This window comes from Gambusia affinis, linkage group LG05 (genome assembly GCF_019740435.1).
Source record: "Gambusia affinis linkage group LG05, SWU_Gaff_1.0, whole genome shotgun sequence".
Taxonomy (NCBI): Eukaryota; Metazoa; Chordata; class Actinopteri; order Cyprinodontiformes; family Poeciliidae; genus Gambusia; species Gambusia affinis.
This window is the reverse complement of record NC_057872.1, coordinates 30,081,811-30,107,994: the sequence shown is the minus strand read 5'-3', so window position 1 is coordinate 30,107,994 and position 26,184 is coordinate 30,081,811. Positions and strand designations below refer to the sequence as shown.

The window sequence follows — 26,184 nt, the reverse complement described above, 5'->3', positions numbered from 1 at the left end:
CAACTTTCTATCCAGAGAATCACTGCAGATGCAGTTAACATTTTCATAACTCCGGAGGAGAGAAAGGTCAGCAATATTTCACCTCCAGTATTTGGGTCTCACTGTCCATTTTAGGAGTTTTTCACCAGTTCAAAGAAAAAAAGCATTTAAAGGTTTCTGGTTATTAATTGCAGAAGCTTTGAAGAAAAAGGAAAATATGTTTAAATCTTTCAAACTAAAGATTTGCTCCGAGTCTGACATATAGATGAACTTTATTCCCAGCTGGCATTTCTGCTACTTTCTGCTTCCTTTACAACACCTCAACTAATTCTTGTTCTTCCACTCAGTTTCATTTTCTTTCCTGTTGAATATTTCTCTCCAGCCTGTGACTAATATTTTCTTCCCTAATTAGCGCCGAAGCCGTGCAGAAACGCACGGAGCAAACAGAAATCTGAGGTTAGAAGGATCGGAAACAGTTTCAACGGTGACATTTGCTTTGCTTCGCTGAATGTCAGAGGGTTTTTTGTTTTAATGCAGACTCAGAAAAAGCCTCTTTTATCCGTTCATAACAGGAATTACATCCTTTTTTTTAATACTGACCAGTTTTGCTGACTTGTTGGTTTGACTTGCTGGGAAGTTTCTGACTTATTTGAGAAAAATCTGGGAGAAATGAAAGAAAGATGCTCTGTAGTTCATATGAAAAGGCGACGGAACAGGTGTTATGTTTTGGAGGCGGTTCAGTGTTCTGGTTTTTACGACTGAAAATAAAAATAATGGGACAGTACGAACAGTCCTAATAAAAAAAGTTTTTTTTAATAACTTTTCATTGCAAAGACAATAAACTAGATTTATGTCGTGTTTTATTTTTCATTCCAATCTGCCTTCAAGGTATTAGACAGACTATTTTCATTACTAATAATTGGATAATAAGATGTACCTGATCGATTCCAGAATAGGGAAATTATGAAAGAATGAATAATTCAATAAGAACAAATGCTTTAGTGTATTTATTGCACAAACAAACTTATAAAACCAGGAGATGAGGCAAAATGATTTATTTTGTATAATGAATCATATTTAAGACTAAAAATCTGAGTTCTCTGCTCATTTTTTATATTATCAGCTTAAAGTCCCAGAAGTCGTCCAACCATTTCACATGAGGAAAGCATCAGACTGCAGCAGAGAAAACCTGCAAAACCAGAACTTCATCTAAATCAAGTTCAGCCTCAATTTGGCTTGTTTGGGTGAAAATGGAAGAAGCTGCTTTTGGTCAAACATGCAGCTGTTTGATGAGCTGCTTTGGTGTTTATGTCAAAGACTTGTGGTCTCATTCATAAAACATTGTGTAGGATCTATACTGAAACTCTACGTGTGACCAAAAGCCAAAAGCTATGCACACCAAAGAAAATTCTGATTTATAAAAACCAAACGCAAAAACACCAGAAAGAGATTTTTGGTTTAAAAATAGAGCTGAGCCTCAACTCAGATTCTGCCCTGATTCAACAATCAGTGCAAAGGACTTCCTGATGGTTACCAACGGCAACCATGGAGAAAAAAACACAGAAACGCAATTTCACAAAATGCATCAGAGTTTTGTTTTTGATTTTCAAAGTAGAAGTGTGACAAATAAAAGTCACACACCGACACATAGTGCAAATTGGAATTACGAAAATAAATTTGCTTCATTTAAAGACATTTTTTGATCAAATGTTTTGTTAGAGGATGAGGTGCAAACAAAACTGCAATGGAAACACTTTTTCTGCTTCACAGCAGGCACAGAATCAACAACAGGATGTTACTACTGTTGGAAACGACAAAGAAGACAACAGGAAGTGGTTAGGGTAATGGTGCTGCATGTTTATAAATGACTTATTGCATAAACAAACTTATTGAAATATGATTTTAATCACGTTTCTTATTTAATGAATAAGGAAATTGTGCTTTTTCGACATTAGCAGAATATCTTCTGTGCGGTTTTGGACAGATCATCGCATTCAGACTTGGCTGTGAGCGTAAACACTTTCGACCTGGACAGAATCAGAACCAGTTTGACATAAACAACATTTCCGACAGAAACTACACTGAAAAAATACTAAATCGTTCAGAGATTTTTGGTCTAATTTCTAATGTAAATATCTTATAGCACTTGAAATAAGACAAAAACTAACTTATAAGTAAGTTTTCATCAATAAATATGAGTTTGTTTTAATTAAATATGTCCTTAATATTTATGGAAAAGTTCCATTAGCAGATTATTTCACCTATAACAAGATATATTTTGTACATTAAGGGTGAAATAATACTCCAGTGGAACTAGAACTTTTCCATTAATATTAAAGAACTTATTGTATTGACTTACAATAAGTTCCTACATCTTAGTGAAAAGTTACTTGTGAGTTAGTTTTGCCTTGTTTAAATGTCAAACCAACTAAACCAAAATTACTTGGTAGGATTTTGTGTTTTGCAGTAAAAATTGTTTCGTTTGAAGAGTAATCGTCTCAACAACAAGAAAATTCGCCATCAGTCTTTGTTAAGACTGAATTTGTGGAGCTTGTTGAATGTTTCAACACATTTGTGTGTGTGTGTGTGTGTGTGTGTGTGTGTGTGTGTGTGTGTGTATGTGTGTGTGTGTGTGTGTGTGCGTGTGTGTGTGTGTGTGTATGTGGTTATTCGCTCATTTTCTATTGGTTTATGAAGCCACATCAAAGCGGGACTGCCCTGCTGTTTTCATCACTTAACGTGTGTAAAAATAGCCCAGAGCTGCTACAGCTGAGGCTTTTCACCGATCTGAAGCCAAACTTTGTGGAGGTGTGACTGAGTGACTCAAAGCATCAGGAGGGATTGGAAAAGCTGGCGATGCCTCATCGAGTTCCAGGCTTCTTGGATGAATTTTAGAGGATTTAATGGCTGCTCCTGCATGCAGCAGAACAGTGTTGGAGAAGCTGCTTCTCTTTGAAAAACCAAAGCATGAAGACCTGCAGCTCCAGACGCCTTCCTACCTCTGCAGGTAACCCAAACACCAGCCGACTGCAAAACAACTCCGTCTGCACTCATTAAGCTCCATTTCTCAGCGTTTAAGAATTCCCATGCGGTTTGAAGCCCTTTTCTAATAAAGGGCAATTAAAACAGAGAGAAGGTAATGAAAAATATTTACCCCCAGTCCAATGAAGTGGTGGCTGAAGTTGATGAGTCCTCTTAATAAAAGCCACATGTCTGTTCCTATAAAGTGTTGTTTTTGTGGCAGAAATCTCCCAGGCGGTTGTGCCAGCCAGTGAATTGAGTCCTGGTGGGTAGGAGAGAGAAAGACCCTAATCAGAGCCAGAAGATCTGGAGTCCTCATCGCGCCAACAAGCTCATCAGTCAGTGATAATCAGCCACTGAACTGTTTGTATGGACATTTTCTGTCATGGTGCTTTCTATATTTAATCCGGGTCAAGTCATTATTGCTGACTTAATTTTCATGAGGTGAAAAAGTTACGTAAAACAGAAAATAGTCTTTTTTTTACCGCCTCCAAACTTTTACAGAAAAGCTGACATCACTGCAACCAAATCAACATTCAGCTAATTTATTAAATTTGGCAAAATAAAGCAAGTGTTTTGAAAGAAAGTGACTCAAATTCTGCTTTTATAACTGAAAATGAAAATTTGTTCAATCGAGCCCAAAGAATCTGAAAATTAGACGCCTTGTGTTTAGTAAAGCAAACGTGCAAAATCGCTTTAAATGTTCAGATGTAGAATCAATAACATCAATTTCCTACAAACAAAACAAAACAAAACAAATAATGCTACTTTATTTGCTTCATTTTACGTATTTATGTTTTCTTGACCCATTAAAACTTTTGACAAAAGTTTGATCACCCCTGGTGTGTTCAGTCAGTTTGGAAAAATCTGAGATAAATCTGCAGTGTGTAACTTTCATAAATTAATCTGTTTTTTACATGTTTGTTGAAACTGTCACCATTTTGTGGCAGTTTGGGATGAGACAGGAAATCTGTGAAAAGATCGATTTCCTCCACCGTCTGAAGAAATGCACCATTAGAGAAATATTGCTTATCCGCCGTTATTACTAACTAGCCTTAGCATTCACAGCAGGATCTGTTAGCAGCAGAGACACACAGAGTGATTGACAGCGCTAAGACCCGCCTCCTGGCTCTGATTGGTTGATTCTAGGTAGCACTGAGGAACCGGGAGCTCCATCATTTCTCCGATTGTCTGACTCGGACCTTACAGTCACAGACATGGGGACGGTTCTAACATGTTTAAAAACATATATAGTTTTAATAAGTTACATACTGCAGCTTTAAACTGAACATTTTTGTACTGATCTATTATTTCAGAAGTGAAACAAAAACTTCGACTGCAGCTTTAAAAAGACCAACACAGGGATGTTGAAAGGGACATATCACCTGTCCGATGGATATTTAAACTAAATTGCCAAGATTTTCTTGGAAAAAAGGAAAAAAAAAATTTGGATATTTCAGAGCTTGAAAAGTTTAAAATTTGCTAGAAAAAAAACAACAAAATTTTGAAATTTATCTCAGAAATTTTCAAGAAAAAGACTTTTGGAAAGTTTTTAAAAAATCAAAGATTTCTGACTTTGGAAATTATTATTATTTCCTGTAAATCACACGATCTGAACCAATCGGATGCTGATATTTGTCAGTCTGTTACTGGATCAGGCAGAAATCTGGACTCAGACCTGAACCTTAAAAGCCACATAAAGTCAGTTACAAAGTCGACCTTCTCAGACTGATGTCTCAGCCAGATCTAGAGAAACTCATCCAGGCGTTTATCGTTACTGATTACTGAAACAGGCTTTACAAGTTTGACTAACAAAGTCGATCCTCCAGCTGCTGCTGACAGCGTGACGCTGCGGTGGATCAGTGAATCCTGTCTGAGGTTGGAGCTTTGTGACAAACAACATTCCTGTTGAGTCAGAACCACAGAGAACCAGAAACCCGGACCACAGTCACTGGACCACGAGCTGATCTGTTCAGGATTCATCACCACATTTCATCTGAGGCTGCCTGAATATCAGCACACACCTTCAGACATGCTCCATAAAAACATACAACTGAATAAAATCACACAAATTTATATTACAAGCTGATTTGGCTGCCAGAACGTTGGAAACAGCAGGAAGAAGATGCAAACTGCCTGCAGGAAGACTGAAAAACGGCTCCAATGTTTAGAAATCATCACTTTAATGCTGCAGTTAGATAATAGGATGAACGAAAGGTGGACATTTTACATATTTTTACATTCAAAAACTTTTGAAATTGCAAACAACACAGCAGATATTTTAGTGAAAACTGAGTAACATGACAAATTGCCTGCTTTTGGTGTCAAAAAACAATAAATGCATTAATGTATAGATGAGTGAATCAACAGTGACATAATATCTAAAAAAAGGAGGAAAATTGTGTGAAGAAGGTTTAAAACAGAGAATACAGCAGATATTTTATCTAAATCCTCTGTACTCTGTGTTTTAAAGTTATTTTGTTTCCTTGGTTCTGAACTGTTTAATTTAAACTGGTTCTCCATTCAGCTTTAGATATAAAGAGATTAAGTTAATTCTGCCTTTAAGTTTTTATCTCCACTGGTTTTAACGAGTTTACCTAAGTATGAAGTATTAAGTATCAGACCATAAATTAAGTTGTAATTCAGATTTAGGTGACAGATTGAAAAATATTACAAAATTAGACATAAATGTTGTTTATGTTTATATGTTAGCTGAACGGATCAGTAAGAATCAGTTCTCCAAAAATAAACAAACATGAAATGATTCTTAAAATAAACAGTTTTTTTGAAGCGTCTCTGCTGGGAATTGAACCACAGACTTTGCAAATATTAAACCCATAAATTATTCATCAAGCCACAAGCAAATTTTCCTTTGGTTTCAGCAAATTGTCCCTGCTTTTTCCAGGCAGAGTGGCTCTAAATGTAAACATGTGGATGGGAAAATGTTCCTCCACAAACAAAAGATCTGAAGTATGAGACGTAACGTGCAGCGCGTGGCGGCCGCCTTTAATTACCCAGCTACTTTCATCGTTTCTTAACCAAAACACTGGAGGGAATGTCAAGAAGTGTCGAAGCTGCACTGGAGGTAAAATGATCAGGAAACAATAATCAGGAGCGATTACTTATCAAAAAGTCACACAGTTTGTGTCAGGAGGTCAAAGGTCAGAGAGGAGGAAGAAGGATGCATCTAAATTCAAGCTCAGGAGGGAAATTAAAGAAAGTTTAGTTTAACAAACAAAAGTGTTGACGCAGTGAGAAGGAGCAGAGATAAAACAAATCTAAAACCACAAACTATTTTTAACTCGTTCTTCGATTTTTGTTGTTGTTGCTTAATAAAAGTTGTGGGTTTGGTTAGAAAAAAACATCGAGGGTTTGTGTTAAAATGTTTGTGCGTCTATAAAAGCTATGAAGTGAACCATGAAGTTTATTCCCAAAAGCTTCGCCAACATTTTCCGAGCCGCTGTGACAACAATTCCCAAGCAGTTTGGAAAAAGTTACCCGTCAACAAACGACACTCGGTTATATCAGCACCGGACTGGCTGGGAATAGAAACAACACTCAAAGCAATCAGCGAAACGCAGAAAAGGGTTTTTTACAGGCGATCTGAACTGATGTTTTTTCTTTCTATCTGGTTTTCATGTTCATACACTGTAAAAAACGGCCATAAAGTTTACATAAAAATCACACTGTAAAGTGTGAAACAAACATTTTGTAAAATTCACAGAAACCTTTGGAAACTGCAAACAGAATCACTTTTATAGCATCAACATGTGAGTTTAATCAAGTTTATTTTCTAAAACTACAAACAGAACAATATTGTAATAGTCATAATATGGTAATATGGCATCCAAATCCTGGAAAAACTATAATTTGTTTTTGAAAACATGAAACATACTTTATACTTTGCTCTTTACATTTCACTGCTGTGCAAAATTAACATTTAATTTTTTATAGAGTCAACAGATTATTAATGTAATTCAGTTAATTAATTAGCTAAAACAAGATTTTATACAATGAATCATTATAATCAAACCCTTTTCAAGTTCCTACAACGTAAATATTGTATAAAATGATTGTTTATGGTGCAAACATCAAAAAAACCTCTCCATCTAAACATTTGCAGTCAAGATGCCACATTAATTTGAGGTAATTTGTCCATCCTTGAGTCGGTCCAGATACATCAGGACGTGTCTCAGGGTGATCGCCATGGCAACACAGCCTTCCTGGACGCGGTTCAGGCAGTGTAGTTTTGTATCCGTGGAGCTTTACGGTCGAATCGAATCGTGTTTTTTTAACGATCCTTCTACTGTCCAGGCTGGAACAGCAACGTCTTTCCGTGGCCCAATCCAAGCATGAAAGAACCGAATTATCAGTTAATGTCTACCAGCCTGAGCTTCTATTTACATCTGGATAACATGCATGTGTTCAGAAACATGCCTGGCAACGTGCAGACAGTAATCTGCTAGCATTTATATATTTAGGAAAAGAATGAAATACCTTTCAAAATGTTTCTAAACGGGCGATTTTCAGCATTAAATGTTGAAATGTAGAAAAAACTGACTAAACTGTTTAATGATTGATCAGCAAACAACTTCAGTGATCAATCTTTTCACAGGTTGTCTGTCTCATAAACATATTGAAAGTTTTAACAAATATGTAAGAAATCATACTTTTGATAAAAGTTACATTCTGCAGCTTTAAAACTGTTGCATTTATTGATATGATGATGATTCATTTGGTTTCTTTATGTAATAAAATACATAATTATTGTGCAGAAATACCAGAAAATATTTCAACTCAAAGTAAATATCAAAATATGTTGATGAAACATGATGATTGAAAATCATTGAATATGTTGGATTATGATGATGGAACATGGTGGATTATTATGGAATATTATGATAGAATATTATTATGGAATATTATGATGGAATATTATTATGGAATATTATGATAGATTATTATGAAATATTATGACGGAACATGGTGGAACACGAGGATGGAATATGGTCAAATATGATGGGTATGTTTGAATTTGCCAGAATATGATGGTGGAACATGTTCCGGGGAAAGCTGCTCTCCCTGCTGCTCCCTGAGAGCCTGACAGAGTCCCTGCGCTGGGCTGCTGTTCTTGCCTGGCTCCCTGATCAGATCCAGATGTTTGTGGAGCGCGGCGGCCCCTCCGCTCTGGTGCAGAGGGGTCAGAATGATGCTGGGAGTCACATTTCTGCAGTACGGTCCCTTTCTTTCTTTCTTTCTCTTTTTTCTCGTGGCGGCTGAGCCTCAGCTTTACGTTTTGGGGGCTGCGTCTGTTTCTGGCTCCTCTGCACCACTTTTATAAACTTTCTTTATAGCCAGGAAGGCAGCCTTAACTTTATATTGTTGGTAAACAGAACCAGTGTACAATAAACCTTTCCATTAATCACACAGAGAGAGAGAAAACTGTTAATCATGATGAATTAAAACCGAAAGTGTGACTGCAGATCTGCAGTCGGGGATATTTTCCATTCTGAGTCACTCCGAGTTCCCAAAACATTTTACTTACAAACAATCAGCTCGACTTCAACATGTTGCTACTCAGGTAAAAGCAGGGCTAAGTAATATGGCGGACAAACTTTTCATTATACAAGTGGGTCGTATTAGGGCAGGGGTGGGCCGATGTCCTGCAACTTTTAGATGCATCTCTGCTTCAACACACCTGAGTCAAATAATGAGGTCATTAGCAGGACTCTGGAGAACCCGACCGGTTCTCCGGTGGACCCGACCGGTTCTCTGGTGGACCCGACCGGTTCTCTGGAGAACCCGACCGGTTCTCTGGAGGACCCGACCGGTTCTCCGGTGGACCCGACCGGTTCTCCGGTGGACCCGACCGGTTCTCTGGAGGACCCAACCGGTTCTCCGGTGGACCCGACCGGTTCTCCGGTGGACCCGACCGGTTCTCTGGAGGAGATTCAGCTGTTGGATTCAGGTTGTTGGACCAGGGAGACTCTAAGACCTGCAGGTTGGCCCTCCAGGACCAGGACTGACCACCCCTGTATTAGGGCCTAGAAATTTCCTAGAAGAAACAAAGTAGCTTCTGAACTAGAAAAGTCTATTTGAGAATCCATTATTATTATGTCATCATTATTTGAAAATGGTTTTGAAACAACAATATTATTGTTTATGGCGATAATTCAGTCCGGTAACGTTTGTTGTCGTGACGATGTGTCTGGTGACTTTTTGGTTAAAACAATGTTTGTTCTTCATTAAGTGAAGTTACTCACAGTTCGTAGAGGATCCAAAAATTTTACTCAAAAAAGAATAGTGATACTTTATAATAAAGTTACCAAAGTAAAAGCAAAAAGTAAAACACATTAAGAGCATTTTTTCCAAAAAGTTACTTGTAACTGAGTAAACGTAGTTAGTTACTAAATCAAAATCAAAATCAAATCAAACTTTATTTGTAGCACATTTCAGCAGCAAGGCATTTCAAAGTGCTTTACATCAAATCAAACACAAAAACACAATGCAACATAGAATCAACAATCAAAACACAACATCAAGTCAGATTCCGTCAATAAATTTGCAATTGATTACGTTTCAAATACAACTCTAAACAAGTGGGTTTTTTGTTGAAATTTAAAGGAAGTCAGTGTTTCAGCTGTTTTACAATTTTCTGGAAGTTTGTTCCAGATTTTTGGTGCATAGATGCTACCAAACTCTGCTGAGTGAAAGTTTCCTCCAGCTTATTGACAGACTTCAGAAAGTTGTAACTTTTATTTTTGTTTAAATCGATCACTGAGGAACATTAATGTTTCGTATTGCAGCCTGAAAATAACGCAGGATCTGTTAAACCCATGAAACCTGTTTTCGCCTCGTACTGTCCAGAGCGGAGCGGTTTTGCAGTCGTCTCTGAGCGTCTCTGCTTTCATTCGCCCCTCAGGACCATGCAGGCTTTGAGCTCCTCTGCAGTCCTGCAGCTTTTTGGCTTCCTGATTGGACTGAGCAGCTCCCTGGACCCCAGAGACCCCAACGTGTGCAGCCTGTGGGAGAGGTGAGGCCAAACGCACCGGCATGTTTACACTCGCTCTGCACGGCTGCTGGTTTTCAGCGTTACTGAGCTGCACGTTTCCAATGAGAGTTTGATCGTTTATCTTTAATAAACTCTAAGACTTGGACCTTGAAAAGGCCTCCTGTACGTCTCCCTCTTCACCCGCTCTCTCCACTGAACTCACATTTAATTTCTTTCTTGAAAGTTTCTGAGGTTAATCTAAGAATCTCAGTTTTTTCTCGCAATTGTTTGACTTTTGAAACTGAAATTTTACAGAAAAAACTTGAAAATTTCTGAGGTTGAAAGTCAAATGTTTTTCAACTTTCCAAACTTCAAAATTTCCAAGTTGTGGATACATTTAAAAAAAAGAGGAGGAGTAAGTTTCCACTAAAATACTTTCATATCAGATGTTTTCTAAGAAACAAAGAAAATCAAACATTTTTAGAATATTTCAAAAAAATATAAAAAACATTTCTAGAAACAACAACATCTCCAAACTCCAAAACAGAGATGTGAAAGAAAAAACTGAAATTTTGAGAATTTCATCAATTTTACAAAAAAAAACGAGGACATTTTTGAGTTTGAAAAATTTAAAATTTGCTAGAAAAAAAAGTTGAGAAATGTTCAGCTTAATCTCAGAAATGTTTCAGAAAAAAACAACGAAATGTTTGAGTTTCAAAGTCAAAGGTTTTTGAGGGGACTTTTCCACCAAGAAACTTCAGTCATTTTGAATTTAATCTAAGAAATTTTTTTGAGAAAGAAAGAAAATTTCAGAGCCCCAAATAGTCAGAAATTTGCAAGAAAAAAAATCAGAAATTTCTGAGATTAATCTGAAAATTTTTGGATTATTTTTGGAAACTCTTGTTTCCTTTTGTTCTATAATGGCCCTGATATGCTGTCATACATCATAACTTACAACATAATCTCCATTAATAATAGATTTTATAAAAATATTCTCATTTTATTAGACAGGCTTATTATTGTTAATCTCTGCTTCAGGACTTTTTAATGGGCTGAGTGTAAATAAAACAGCCACCAGGCGAGACGATGGATCTGATTTACGACTCCAAGAACATTTTCTGAAAATCCATCCTGGAGGTTATTGAATTATTCCTTCTAAAGCCACAAATGAGGATCATCAAAATCATTTGGTGTCGCCCATCTGGGAATCGTGTCAGACGTTTTGCCCCCAATTTAACCAACAGATGTGGATACATTTTCCCCTTTAAGTGAATATTTTCCGGTTGAGGTTAAGGCGTGACAACTGGATCATCAGAATCAGGACAACAGTGAATCTTTTGGGACATAAACGTCCGAACCTGCAGTCTGTTCACCAGTTTGAACATTTTGGGAAAAATTACAGCATCTGCATTATTTATTAGCTCTCTGTAAGGCGCAGCAGGGGATTAAAATGGCAGACCTCTCCGCCTCATGGCTCCTCAGTTTACCCCGACTGCTTCTTTAATCACATTTTCTGCTTGTTTTTCTGCTTTCCAGCTACACCACCTCGGTGAAGGAGTCCTACTCTCACCCCTACGACCATGTGACGGAGGAGCCGTGCTCAGACCCCCGGACCTCTTTCCGATGCTCCCGTCACAGGTTCTGCCTCGCCTCCTGCCCCTGACCGACTGTCTTCTTGTCCGAGCTTCTTGTCTGACTGACTGTGGGAATGTTTCAGGATCACCTATAAAACGGCGTACAGGCAGGCGGTGAAGACCGAGTACCGCAGGCGGTACCACTGCTGTCCAGGCTACTATGAGAGCGGAGGCCGATGTGTTCGTGAGTGGAACTTTTATTCTTCTTCATGTAACGCCAACACCGATTTAAAAATAAAATCTCTGATTTCTTTCACACCAGGTTTTATTTCCCCCCCTTGTTTCTATTCTTGCAATAAATAAATTAGAAATGACAGAAAATAATCAGTGCAGAGCTCCGTCAAACTGTAATGTCCCAGCAGTTCATGGGCTAAAAAGCTAAAATGCAGTGTGAAAAAACCCCCCAAATAAAAGCTAAAATTAGCTAAAATGCTAATGTTGACATTAATTCTGTCAATAGCATGCCAAATATTGACCAATAATCACTCTGCATTTAGTCTGTTCACTTTAGCTTTTAGGTGAAAACTGAAAAACTAATGTTATCTAAAATGCTGTAAATAGAAACCCGTCTTGAGAGAGTTTCTACGGTTTCAGGTCCTCTTGAACTCTCTCTTCAAAGTTATTTTCTATTTTCCCTTAAGGTTCTTGCGGGCTGTTGGTCTCATGCCGGCATTTAGCCTTAGATGGAGTTTTCCACGTGCGTTAAAGTTATGCAACATGTTGAATAACTTTATTGCATGCTATTAAGTCAGTTAGGATTAGCTTTTATATAAAATTTGCTAACATCATCTCATTTTAGCTCAGATGCTAAAATTAGCATGACGCCTATGACTAGTATGTTGACCTAAACTAACATACTCCTTTCAGTATAAAAAAACATGTTAAAGCTAATATTAGTGTAAATGCTATCATTCAGATGTTGGCTAACAGTAACTCTCCTTTTCTTTAGGGCTGGGCAGTGACGCTTGGAAATAAAATCTCATACTTTTTAAAACTAGATCTGATTTCAATGGATTTTTTTCACCTTCTTTTTTTCTAAAAAATAAATGACAAATGAGAAAATAATAGATGTAGAAGATTGCTTAAAAAGCTCAACTGTAAGGTCACAGCAGTTTATAAGCTAAAATTAGCTAAAAAGCTAAAGGTAGCCATGCTGTGTGAAAAAAAACATGTAAAAGCTATGGCTAGCTAAAATGCTAATGTTGACATTAATTATGTAAATAGCATGTGGGCTATCACTGCCATGCAATCACTGCATTTAGTCTGTTCACTTTAGCTTCTAGGTCAAAATTAGCTGAAAAGCTAATGCTAGCTACTATGCTAACATGCGTGCTATCACCAGCATGTGGCTTAACCTTAACGCACGCCATTAAGTCAATTAGGATTAGCTTTTATATCAAAATTTGCTGGTTGTGGTATTTCGTCTTTCAGCCTAACTTGATCTTGGTTTTGGCGAGAAACAAAAAGTCACATTTAAGCACAAATATAGTAAAAGTCCTTGCAAATATTTCTAAATTAGCACCAGAAATCTGTGATTTTGATTGCAAATAACCACAAAAACAATTGTAAAATCCTGGATGGATTGATGAGTGTGTGTTTGAATCAGTTCCTCTTTATGAATCAGCTCCAGCTGTGTCAGATTAGGTTACTTGTTAATTTTAAAAAGCAGCAACTTTAACTCCATACAAGCTACAAAGTGTCTTCAGTGTGTTTTTAAGTGTTGTAAATATTTTTCATGTCAGCAGGAAACAGATTGTTTTCCTCTCTGTCATGTGATCGGGTACAAGAACAAATTATTCCCTCCTTCTGAACTTATTCCCAAATGGGTTCTAATAATAGTCTTGAACATTTTCCATGTTGCCATCAGAGCAGCTTTTTTGATTTCTCTGCTAATGGATGAGAATCATTCTGTGTCCTGATTCTGGATGTTGGTGAGTCTGTTGGAAAACACTCAACGCTGCAGCAATTAGCTGGAACAGCAAACCGCTCATGGCTGTTGTGGTTTTTCACTGAAACATCTAATTTTCATAGAAAGCTGCTTCTTTTTTCCCCACTGTGAACTGGAGCAGTTTGTGGGACATAAATAAGCCAAATTATGGGTTTGATTTTCACCAAAGCTTCAGAAATTCAAACTAAAACATGTCAAATGAGTTTGGCTTTCTTCACACGTAAATCACCCAGATTCTGTCAGCTAAGCATCTTTGAGAGTTTGAGGACTGGAGCGTCAACGATGGCAAAGCTCAGGTTTTGATCCAGGACTTTTCCAAAGCAGAGAACTTTTCTTCCAGGGCCGTAGCCAAAAGGGGGGCAAAGAGGGGCACAACTCCCACACAGATATTTTTATGCAGGTTTTCTACATATTAGCTGTGGCAGAAGATCTTTGCATATGGTAAAAAAAATAAAATCAAAAGACAAAAACAGCCAAAATAAATCCCAAAACTCAATGATACCACAATTTAGATCATTGTGGCAACATTGAGTTACAAAAATAAAAAAAGAATTCTGAAAGTAAATCTCTCATTTGGAATGCAATAAAATAATAGTAATTATAATTAGCAGATAATATGACAATTATTTATAGACAAAGTTTTATTTTAAGTTGAACAACTCTATTTATAAATCTGAACATGCCTTTGAACTAATAATAAAAATAATAACAAATTATATTTTTTAGCACATTTTACATTTACAGACAAATTATATTGCTTTGTTCCATTAATTCAGTTACAACATGGGAAATATCTTGTTATAAATAGTCTGCCAATAGAACAAGCAATTTTAAGGAATTATTGACTTAAAACGAGTTCCTGTATCTTACTGAAAAGTTGTTTTCTAATTTAGTTTTATCAGGATAAAACTAACAAATAAGCTCTCATAAACACATGAATTTATGAAAGCGTATCAGGGCCATTGTAGATAGAAAAAAGTACTTTTCTGCTAAAAAAAAATTCATAAATTGTGAGATTAATCTCAGAAATTCTCTAGAGAAAAACTTCTGAGTTTGAAAAGTTGGAAATCTGCTAGTAAAAACTCCAAAATTTAAAGATTAATCTCAGAAATATTCTAGAAAAAACAAGGAATGCCTAAAAACAAAAAAAAATGTTAAGTTTGATCTCAGAAATCTTGACAAAAACTTTGAAATTTCTGAGTTTAAAATTTGCTAGAAAAAAACTTTAAAGATTTTGACATTAATCTCAGAAATATTCTAGAAAAAAACCTGAAAATTTCTGGATTTGAAAAGTCGAACATTTTCCAAAGATTGTACAAAAAGACACGATGAAATAAATATAAACTCTAATGAAAAACCCAAAACTATTAAAACTGCTTCTGCCATTCGTCCAAACCTTTCAGAGCATGATGCTGCCACCGCCGAGTTCCCACAGACCAATCGGATTGGCTTGTGCAAACCAGTGAAACCATACGAAGTTCCACTCCGTGTGGAAACGTGATTTGAGAGGATCTGGACGGTAATAACCAGGTTTCCTCGCTCTGCAGTGGAAGATAAACGCTTGTCGCTCTGCAGTCGGCCTGCAGTTTCTCCCCGACTCGTTTTTGTTTGTCGTCAAACGTAAACGCTCTGAACGAGGAGTCAGGCGGGAGCTGATTTTCAGTTTGCAACATGTCATCTTCTCCAGAAAGCAGCACTTTTAATTATTTCAAACACATCTAATTACATATAATCAGACTTACCTCTTTGGTCTGATGACACGTCGCAGAGATCTGCCTGGTTTCCTCACGCTGTCGAGGAAAAAGGGGAAAATAATCAGTGAAATTGTTGTTTATTGACGAGTTCTGCAAGAAACCAAACAGATTTGAGGTGAATAATCATCTGCTGGTCATAATTGAATGTTTGTGAGAAAGTTTTATGTCGCTTTCAGCTGGTCAGAAACTTTTAGACACACAGATTTTTGTCTTATTCACAAAGATAATTCAGAAATAAATAAATTGTCAACGTTTATTTATGAATTAGAAATACATTTCCATTCTATCGCTCTTTGATGCTTTAAAAATGAAATGTGTTTAATGACTAATGTGTCTCTTCCTGATGAACAGCTCACTGCAGCCAGGAGTGCGTCCACGGCCGCTGCGTCGCTCCCAACCGCTGCCAGTGTGAGAAAGGATGGCGAGGCGACGACTGCTCCAGCTGTGAGCATCCGCTCTTTTTCTCTCATTCATGCTCGATTTTTATGCTTTTTCTCTTGCTTTTTCTCTGCAAAAAACATTTTCACTAGCTGTTTTTTATGGAACATATGACGGCGTAATTTGACAATTAGGAAATAATTGTCAATTGTACTTTCCATTAAATGTTTAATGGAAAGGAAAATGTATGTAATTTCTGCCAAAAAACTACAAAATTTTTAGATTACCTTCAGAAATTTTCAAGGAAAATCTGAAATTTAGTCTGAAACAATAAAAATTTGCTAGTAAAAAACCCAGAAATATTGAGATTAATATTGGAAATATTTGAAAAAAAAAACAAAAAACGTTTTTGTTTAATTTCCAAAATAAAATTAAAAATTATGAAAAAATTAAACAATTTTCAACAAGAAATCTCCAAGTTTTTTCTAGCAAATCTGCGGAAATGTACTCCTCCTAAAAAGACGAGTTGTTTGATAAAACAAACTATTACTATTTCACTAATATAAGAACCCAGCATTTTGCAGAAACTAAAATCACACATGAATGAGTTTTGTTCATGCGAAAAGACATTTTGCCATCATCCTCGATCTACTTCCTGTCGTCTTCTTTGTGGTTTCCGGCAGTAGTAACACGTGAAAGTGTGCAAAACAGTGTTTCCATTGCAGTTTAGAAAAATGAGGCCATTTCAATACAAAGAAACCACCTCATCCTTTCATGAAACCTTTTTATCGACAAATGAGTGTTTGTTGAAAGTGGTTTGTTTCCATTAAGCAAATTAATTTTAAAATGTCAAATTGTGCGTTTATTTGATCAATGGAAAAGCAGCTAATGACAAATCTGTAATGGAAACACAGCAACAGGGTAGAAGCAACATAATCAAGAGGAAATGATGATTAGCTAAGTGGCAGTTTTCTGCATCCATCACTTCCCAACAGAAGGTTTTTCAGGGGGAGCAGAAGGGGAGCATGACGCCACCCAGCGCTCCCACTGCAGGAAACCCTTCAAGTTATGAAACTTTCTTTAATTCACTCCTCTGCTCAGGATAAACTGTAAAAGCAGGCCAGTTTTTACGGTATTGCAGAGGGGAAACGTCAAGATAAGGCTTAATGTTGGGCGGTTATATAACGGTTAGCTCTAACCCACAGCCACGTTTTCCAAAGGATGATGTTTCCCTCCTGGAAGTGAAGTTTTCCACTACCTTTTCTCCTCAGTCAGCTGGGTCAATAGTACACTGCGTTTCTCTTTCCTCTGGTTTTTCTTTTTTTTTTCCCCTCCCATTATTTTGCAAAACTCTCAAATTAGCTGCAGCAGCGTGCAGCGGGAGGATGGGGAAGGGAAATGGAAAATGTGACCCCACTCTCCTTCTCCTCTTACTCTGCCTTCCAAACCCTCACTTAAGTCGTCGTTCTGCTTCTCCGTCTCTGTTTCTCCTCGGCTCTTCTGTAACGTTTTCGGCCGAATATGAGCCGACGCTTCCTGTTTGACTTCTCTGGCTGCGGGAAAGAGGAGAGGGTCCCGATGTTTTCATACGTGGTGAAGATTTAAGATGTAGCCACAGTGTGCTCTGTTTACGAGCAATAAAACGCGTTCTGGAAACGGAGAGATGGTGGAAAGCTTGGAAGTGTTGCGTCGCTCACCAAACCAGCACCGAGGATCGTTTATGGAGCTCATATTCGAGAGCAAACCATTTAAAATAAAACCCTGAGGGTATAATTAATTACTAATTGTGTCAGAGGAAATTCATGTGAGTTTTTATGCAAATTCTGCTTTGGATCATCCTTAAAAATCTCCCAAATTCAGTTCAGAAGTACTTTATTTATCTCAAAGGCGAATTAAACGTCATCATAACTCAGATCATCCAAGTATCTTCAGAGATTCACTGCGGTTGGTGATGCTGTGGATGGTAACGATCTCCAGTAGCAGTCAGTATTCCAATAAATACAGAGCCCTCTGACTGAAGACACTGTATGAGAGTCTCATGACATGCTAACAGCTCAATATTTGGGCAGTAGAGACGATTTTTCTTAGTAACACGTCCTGAATGACATCATCTGTTAGCTACCACTGCTAATCCACCTCCTTTGTTTTTGCCACTCCTCTTTAAATTTGTCTGGTTAGAAAACCTCATTTTCTCTTCCTCTGGGATTGTGAGGAAACCAAAACTTTAACAGATGTAGAGCTTTATGGAGCTGAAGGTTTACCAAACAGCCAAGGAAGTTAGCAGTTTTGAATTTAACTGGAAAAATAAACTGAGGGGAATCTAAGGGTGCTAAAACTTTTCAAAGTTAGCATAAAATTAGCTTAGTTATTAGCAGTTTATCTGAACGTGTGAAAAGAAATTGTTCAACAATTTTTCTGCATTATTTTTCACTTCACTAAATGAATAATTTCTACATTTCCAGATTTCATTTAGTTAGTGGAGTTTTTCTGCATGTAAAAGAATCATCTTTTTGACCTAAAAGTGTTGTATGCATGAGTGTAACATGCAAGGGTTCATATGTAAATATTTAAGACTGTATTATGTATGAATGTGACCCTGTGTGGATTAGAGAAAGACCAGTTTCATGTAGCATTAATACTAACTCTGGAAAAAGAACAGCTCAAATAAATCCATAAAGATCCTAAAATGAATTCATCATGTCTGCTGTCAGTAAACCTGTAGCTGTAACTGTGTGTTCGGTTCTGGTCCGTTTTTTCTCGCTCTGGTTCAGGAGCTGCAGGCCTGCAGAGGCTTCAGCGAGTCGCTCTCAGTGATCTGGAGAATGTCTGTATAAACACAATCAGCTCCAGCTGAGATCCTCGTTACTCAGCCCGCCGCGGTGCCACACAGAGAACAGGAGAAGTTGTGATTCTTCATAAACAGCAGGAGGCACCGAGCCGTCCTCCACCTCCCTGCTGTAAACACCGCAGCACGGCGGGAGTTCGCTTCAGGCCTAATTTGGTTCCGTTCTGCACTCTGACGGATCGCCAACAGAGATTATTGGGTTTTAACGTCATGGTCGTTCATACTGAGGCCAGATATTTACATACACCCAGTACAAAGATACAAACATTTTGTCTGAAGTTTAATCAAAACAAACTTTTCTCGTTTTATCTTAGCAGATCTGGGTGGTAACTAGTTTACTGAACTGCATTTACCTCAGTAACTTTTTTAAAAAAAAGTTATATTCATGGTTTGATTAACATTAGTTTTACAAGATGTTAAAAAATGTTTCCCCCTCTTGTTTTTCTTAAACCACAAATATTATTTGCAAAACTAAGAAATCACCACATCATGATACAGTTTATTTTACCAACCAGGTTTTTTTTACTGGTTTTATCTCGAATTATTTATTATGGCTCAACCCCAAAGTAACAAAACATTTTCCTGTGTTTTGAGTGAAATAATCGGCCGATGGAACTAGAACTTTTTGTCAATATTAAGGAATTATTTACTTAAAACAACCTCCTGTATTTTGCTGAAAAGTTACTTGCAAGCTAGTTTGGCGTTTTTTCAAATGCACAAGAAACTAGACCAAAAGTTCTTGGTCAGATTTTGTGTTTTTACAGTGTAGCTGCGGATGAGAAGGTGTGAGGAGAACACAAACGACCTGCAGCTCAGACTGTCGACTGGCTGTTGCTCCCAAAACGAAGGACAGCTCAGTTGGAATCTGTGGGATCGTTCTTGTCCATCCACGGGTTTCGTCAGCGTTTCTGGAGATCATGTGTTCTGAGTGAAAACGCAACGCAGTTGAAGTAACTGAGCAGAAATCTGAAGAATGCAGCTCTGACCAATCTGAGGACTTTTCATCATGAACTGAAATCCAAAACTTGTGTGAAACTCTGAGGAAGCAAACTCCTCCAGAGCCAATCAGTGATAGTCACCGCCAGGAGCTCGTCTTTACTGAAAACCTCGTGTTTCAGTCGGTAATCTGACACCGCAGCGACTCTAATCCTCCTGTTTCTGCTACGAGAGCAGCAGACGCCAAGTCCTCACTGCTTTCCCGAAACGAATCTGATGCTTGTCTGACATGAGGTCGTAATCTCCTGCTGGGCGAGACGAACTGTGACTGAGACAAATTTAAAAAAACATTCAAATGACCAAGAAATCCCAGATACAAAGACAACACAGCTCTTCAAGTTGTTAGATTTTAACATGGGAGAACAACAAAGGGTTTACGAAACAACTAAAGCTGCAGTAACTTTTATAAATAAAATGTTTTATACATATTTGTTAAAACTCTCACCATGTTGTGACAGTTTGTTATGAGACAGATAATCTGTGAAAAGATCGATCTCCTCCATCTCCTCTCTGAGCTGCTATTGCTGTCTGAAAAAAAGCACCAAAATCTGCCAATCAGAGCCAGGAGGAGGGTTTTAGCGCTGTCAATCAACCTCAAGTACTCGCTGCTAAATGTGCTAATGGTGGAGAAACAACTTACTACTCCAGTAAAAGTGTTTATCTGCTATCACTGGTGGCTATGCTAACAAGCCAGAGCATAAAGTCACATACTTCAGCTTTAAAGGGATCTATTACGCAAAATTCACATTGTGCCCATTTTTATGCTTCCTTTTAGATTTCTACGGCTTCTAAAAACAACCCAAGAACTTTTTGGGTTCGAGGGTTTTAGTGTCTGGAAAATCAAAAACTTACAGAATGTTTAGTCACGAAACAGCAGACAGTAAAGGCCATTATCTAGCAATCCCAGCTGAGCTCCAGCACATTTGGTCAGCTGGTTTTATTACTATTTACGCTGTACAATGGCTGCTGGAAAACACAAGAGCGTTTTTGCTTTTGACTTACCATCCAGAAACCAGGGCTGTATCGATCAATCTGCCCCAATTTCCTTAATTTCGGGGGATCGGTGATCGGCCGATGCTTACAAGTGAAGCCAATCTTATTTCCAGATCTCCTGTCCTTCAGCAACAGTCTAAAAATCAGCCACTGTCCTCTTTAGGTCTGCAGTGAGAGAGAGAGAGGTTTGACTGACAGAGCAGGTCACATTTGAAGTTAATAGTCACCCCACTGTTACCAACTCAGAGACTTTCTACTTTTATTTAGCAACATTTCAGACAAAACAATTGACATTGGCCAAAATTGGGATCGGCAGTTCAGGCGTCTTAAAGATCAGCAGCCATTTGGTGCAAACCTACCAAAACACTGGATGCATTCTTTCTGGTTGTGCAGGAGGCTCTACTAATGCTTCTCAAAGATGTATGGTTGTATAATCGTGCATCTGTTTGCACTGACCGAGTATCCAACCCGCTGGTAGGGAAGCTGCAGCGCCGTACTTACCGTTGTGTTTGTGTCCTCCAGCCTGCGACGACAGACACTGGGGTCCAAACTGCCGCAAGGAGTGCAAGTGTGAGAACGGCGCGCTCTGCGACCCGGTCCGGGGCGTCTGCCAGTGTCCGCCCGGGTTCATCGGACGCCTCTGCGAGGACTCGTGTCCGGCCGGGACCTTTGGGAAGGGCTGCCAGCAGAAGTGCAAGTGTGGCAACGGAGGATCCTGCAACAAAGCAACAGGAGAATGCACCTGTCAGAAGGGATTCACCGGGACTTTGTAAGTTCAGCAACACCAGGAAACAGAGAGATGGGAAAATGGAAAACCTGTGTGTGAGAAACAAAGTCCACCCCCACTGAAAAGTCATCAGATGCACAAACGACTTCTAAAGAAGCTGCTTTAGTCATTTTGCTGCTCTGAAGCAGTTTTCAAAATGGAACCTAAGTTCAAATAGAAGACAAAACACATTATTTCACAAATAACATGTCCTGGTAGAATAAATTTATCTGCTGATGGAACTAGAACTTTTTCCTCAATATTATGGAAGTATTTACTTAAAACAGGCTCTTAGATCTACATAAAATGAAACATGTAAGTTAGCCTTATTTCGAGTGTAGTAAGATATTTGCTCAAGAAACCAGACAAAAATACTTGGTAAGACTTGTTGTTTTTGCAAAAAGTGTTTATTATGTATTATATTATATTATATTATATTATATTATATTATATTATATTATATTATATTATATTATATTATATTATATTATATTATATTATATTATATTATATTATATTATATTATATTATATTATATTATATTATATTATATTACATCACATGAGAAATTCAAGAAAGAGTTTTTTTCCATTTTCATCTTTCCAACTGGCTGCCAGTGAATTTGATCAAGCTGGTTTGATCCTGCAGCTGAAAATGGAAAAGTTTCAGAACCGTCCAGCGGCTCTGCGGTGGAGAAACCTGCTGCAAAATATAACAGCTTATCAAAAGGGGATTGTGGTGGAAATGTTTCTGGTTACATGTTCACAACAGAACTCATTACCGACTAAAATCAAAATAGTAAATAAAATGGAGAAAATGTCAAATAAAAATTTAGCTTTCCATATTTTGCAGTATTGTCTGTGCATCAGTCAGCAAAATGTTAAAATGCCTTTTAAACCATCTGAAGTTGATTCAACCTTTGAACCAACCAATCCTCACAGAGTTACTCCAGGATCAGAGAATGAAACTCCATCCTGGACCCTGCAGACCTCAAAGTTCATCAGAAACCTCCCCAGAACAAAAGCTTCCATCCTGAGGTTTGGGCTGCAGGGTGGGGCAGCGGTGAGCATTTTAGTTTGCAGTAAGAAGGTCTTGGTGTCACCAGGTTTCCATAGCAACCACGTAACATAAAGCCGCGGCGTTTTCTAAACATCTGTGGGATTTTAACCAGGACCGGGTTTGATGTGAAACAATGGATGATTCTCTGCTTCACTCCAAGAGAAAAGTTTCAATGTTTTCCAAGAACATTGATCAGATTAATCTCAACATATCAGTTTTTTCTCACAGGTTTTTGACTTTTTAAACTGAAAAATATTTTTAATTAATCTAAAAATTTCTGGTTTTTGTGGGGGGGATATATTCCTCTTTTTCTTCCTAACTATGTTGGCCTGATACTCTGACATAGAAAACAAAAATAATACATAAAATACACTAAAATAATATTATTTCACAGTTTCTCTCCCACCACTTATGAAAACTTTGAAATATTTCCAGGCCTCAAAATTCATTTAAATAAAAAACCACGTGTCATAAACAAATGTCTGGTAAACAAATGTCACTGAAATAGATGTATACTTTTTATTTGCACATTAATCTGAATTTAAAGAAACTTTAAAGAGTAGCCACTGTTTTAAATCTGCAGTAAAGAGTCTTGGGGTCACCAAGTTTACATTGGCTGCACAATAACTGCAAGAAAAATGTTTTTTTGTGGATTTAAAGGAAATTTTTAGTAACCAGGTAGAGACCAAATGATTGCTAAAACATCCTGAAGCACGAAAGTATCAAATGAAATGAGGCTGTAGTCAGAGGTGGGTAAAGTACCTAAAAATTTACTCCAGTAACGTCCAGCGCTGCTTCAACATGTCAGAAAATACCAAGAAATTACCCAAGAATAACTGATCAAAACATCAACAGTTTAATTTATAAAAATTACATCATCAGATGCACCAAACTGAAGTTATGTTGGAGATTTTGGGTAATTATGAACCAAAATGAAAAATAATTCAGATAAATACCGTAATTACATAACAAAAGCTGGCAGAAAAAAACAAAACATTTCCAAATTAATTTATTTGAATATAAAGTTTATAAATGTGACAAAAACTGCAGGTGTGTGTCTGTGTGGTTCTGTTTTTTTAAAAACGTTTTTGTTCTTCATTCAGTGAAATTACTAAATAATAATAAAATAAAACGACTCAAGTTAAAGCAAAAAGTTCAGCTTATTAAAAAAATACTCTATTTTTCAAAGAGTTACTCAAGTCAATGTGAGTAAATGTAACTCCTGCCAGACTCTGGGTGTAATTTATTTCTAAGACTTTAAATCAAGGTTGTGCATTTTGTAGCCTCATAAAACCCTTTGAACCAAATAATCTTTGATTCGTTTCTTTTATTTACAGCGTTGGAGCCGTTCAGGTCAGATTGTTGATGTTTTCAGGTGGAGATCGACTGCCTGGGCTTTAGGCTCAGAAATCTTAACATCTCCATTTTCAGAGCTAAAATGAACACAGTCTACTTCCTGGTTTGGTATGAAGCATCTTTAAAGCACTCCAAGTATTTCTTCAGGGAGACTCTTTACTCAGCTTCATTACAGATCGCTTCATTATCTTAATTTTCCCTGTAGGTAAGTGAGACGCGGATCTTTTATGGTTTTAATAAAGGGCTGTTTTGCTTTTCTCCAACTTAATTTGAAGATGGAAAGACGCCCCCCGGTCTGCTCCATGACTCATCCGTTACACCCAGTTTTTAGCCGCCCCAGAAGACGCGTAAACAAAACTCTTCCCCACAACGCGTTTACAGACAGAGCCATCATCCTGCCAGTTTCAAACCTCAGCACCTCTGAGGGAAACAGCAGAAACTTGGCAACAATCAGGATGAGAAACAGCCCCGTACTGAGTTATGAATATTTGAAATGTGTCCATTTTACCTCCAGAATGTTCTCACAAAGTTTAAGCCAAACGTCCTGAAACGAGCTGATGTGACAAAAAACACTGAAAGAAGAATCGGTTACACATGTTCAAAAAAATTTGTCAATATTTCGTTAATGTCGAAAAAACACAATTTAGTAGTTTTGGCTTTTCCATTAAATAAGAAATGAAATAAAAATCACACATGAATAACTGTGTTCAGGCAAAAAATCATAAAAAAACAAAAACTCCGCATCATGATCCTCCAACTACTCCCAGGCCTTTTCTTCTTCGTGGTTTGCATTGACGTCAACATCCGGTTGTTGGTCATGTGACTCGTGTTATAGGAAAAAAGTGTTTTCGACAAACCACTTCAAATCTTTTTGATCAAAAAACAAGTTTTTTTTTTGTTTTGTTTTTTAGTTTGCACGATTCCAAGCGCAGCTCATATAATTGATGAAATTAATGCAGATTTCACTCAATTCTGCATTAGATTTGAGGAATTTCATTATTATCATAATTGAATTAATATAATTGAATTTGCTTAAGATGAGATGTTTTTTTTGTTTTGTTTCAAAATTAGTGTTGTTTGCAAAACTGCAATGGAACATTTTTTAGCATCACACCAGTTATACGATGTTACTACTGACTGAAACCGCTAAGAAAACGACAGGAAGTGATGGAGGACGATACGTTTTTCATGATTTACTGTGTGAAAAAACTTATTCAAGTGTGATTTTAATCCCCTTTCTTATTTAATTAACACACCACAGGTTGAAATTGTGTTTTTCCTACAATAGTATTCAACAAATTCAATAAAGTTTTGCACACATTTGTCTCAGTCTAATGTCTCTTAACTGACACTGATTCAGAGAATCAGCACATCAACATTTGTACTCATGGTTTAAAAAACAAGACAAAAACATTGACTTTATTCCTCAGGAATGTCCCCAACTTGTTTTGGCCAGATCATGGATAGACTGTCTCCGTCTCTCTGTCACTCCTGCAGCTGTGCGAAGACGTGTAAAGGCTCATGCCAGCCGAGATGCCCCTGCCAGAACGAGGGCCGCTGTAAGGGCAACGGGGTCTGCGCCTGTCTGGCTGGATGGACGGTACGTTCCCATCATCCCAGTGTGATTGATAATCCAGATTGTGCAGATAAAACGTCTGGATTGTGTCCTGTAACACCAGCTTGGATCTAATATGCAGCATTGTTTGGCAGGGTGCGATCTGCACGGAGCAATGTCCAGAGGGACGGTTTGGGAAGAACTGCTCAGAGGAGTGTGTTTGCCACAACGACGCTAAATGTGAGCCCTTAACTGGACGCTGCCAATGTAGAGAAGGTTTCACTGGCAACAGGTGGGTTTGTCTTGATTAATCTCACAATTTCCCAATTTCTTTCTGGCAATTTTTTTTTTTTTTAAATTTGGAAAACAGAAATTTTCCTTTTGTTTTTTCTGAAAAATTCTGAGATTAATCTCAACATTTCTGATTTGTTTCTAGCAAATTTTCGACTTATCAAACTCAGAAACAGATTGTGCATGCAGAACCTGTTTTGTCTGGAGGTGACCTGGATCTCCTCCATGAGTCCGTCTGTTTGGTCCTTCAGGTGTAATGAGGAGTGCCCTGCAGGTACCTACGGCCAGGACTGTAAAGGTGTGTGCAACTGTGCAAACGGCGCGCGCTGCTTCAACATCGACGGCAGCTGCTTTTGTGAGCCCGGATTCAGCGGGCCGCAGTGCAGGAACCGGATGTGTGCGCCTGGGAACTACGGCATGCACTGCGAGCACAAATGTCTCTGTGAGGAGAAACACACTCTGAGGTGGGAAGGCCTGAATGTCAGCGTCTAAAGGTCGCCATGTTCAGCAGGTTGACCTTTCGACCTGAGTGAAGTTCCCCCCCACCACCTTCTTCAAATCTAACAAAAAGGGTGTGAAATGTTTGTGCAGCAAAAATGTTTTGTTTTGGTTTCATTT

General features: G+C 37.8%; 1 protein-coding gene across 1 annotated transcript in view; it reads left to right on the top strand.

The window, feature by feature from the left end:
• The window catches only part of pear1 (platelet endothelial aggregation receptor 1), a 58,290-nt gene that overhangs the window by 21,466 nt on the left and 10,640 nt on the right, over window positions 1–26,184 (top strand). Inside the window, exons 2-9 of the mRNA XM_044118336.1 lie at window positions 9,923–10,033; window positions 11,528–11,629; window positions 11,709–11,809; window positions 15,679–15,771; window positions 21,062–21,308; window positions 25,218–25,320; window positions 25,431–25,567; window positions 25,818–26,030. Of these exons, the coding sequence (XP_043974271.1) occupies window positions 9,927–10,033; window positions 11,528–11,629; window positions 11,709–11,809; window positions 15,679–15,771; window positions 21,062–21,308; window positions 25,218–25,320; window positions 25,431–25,567; window positions 25,818–26,030 (1,103 nt within the window). The 5' untranslated portion in view covers window positions 9,923–9,926. The remainder of the gene's footprint in view (window positions 1–9,922; window positions 10,034–11,527; window positions 11,630–11,708; window positions 11,810–15,678; window positions 15,772–21,061; window positions 21,309–25,217; window positions 25,321–25,430; window positions 25,568–25,817; window positions 26,031–26,184) is intronic.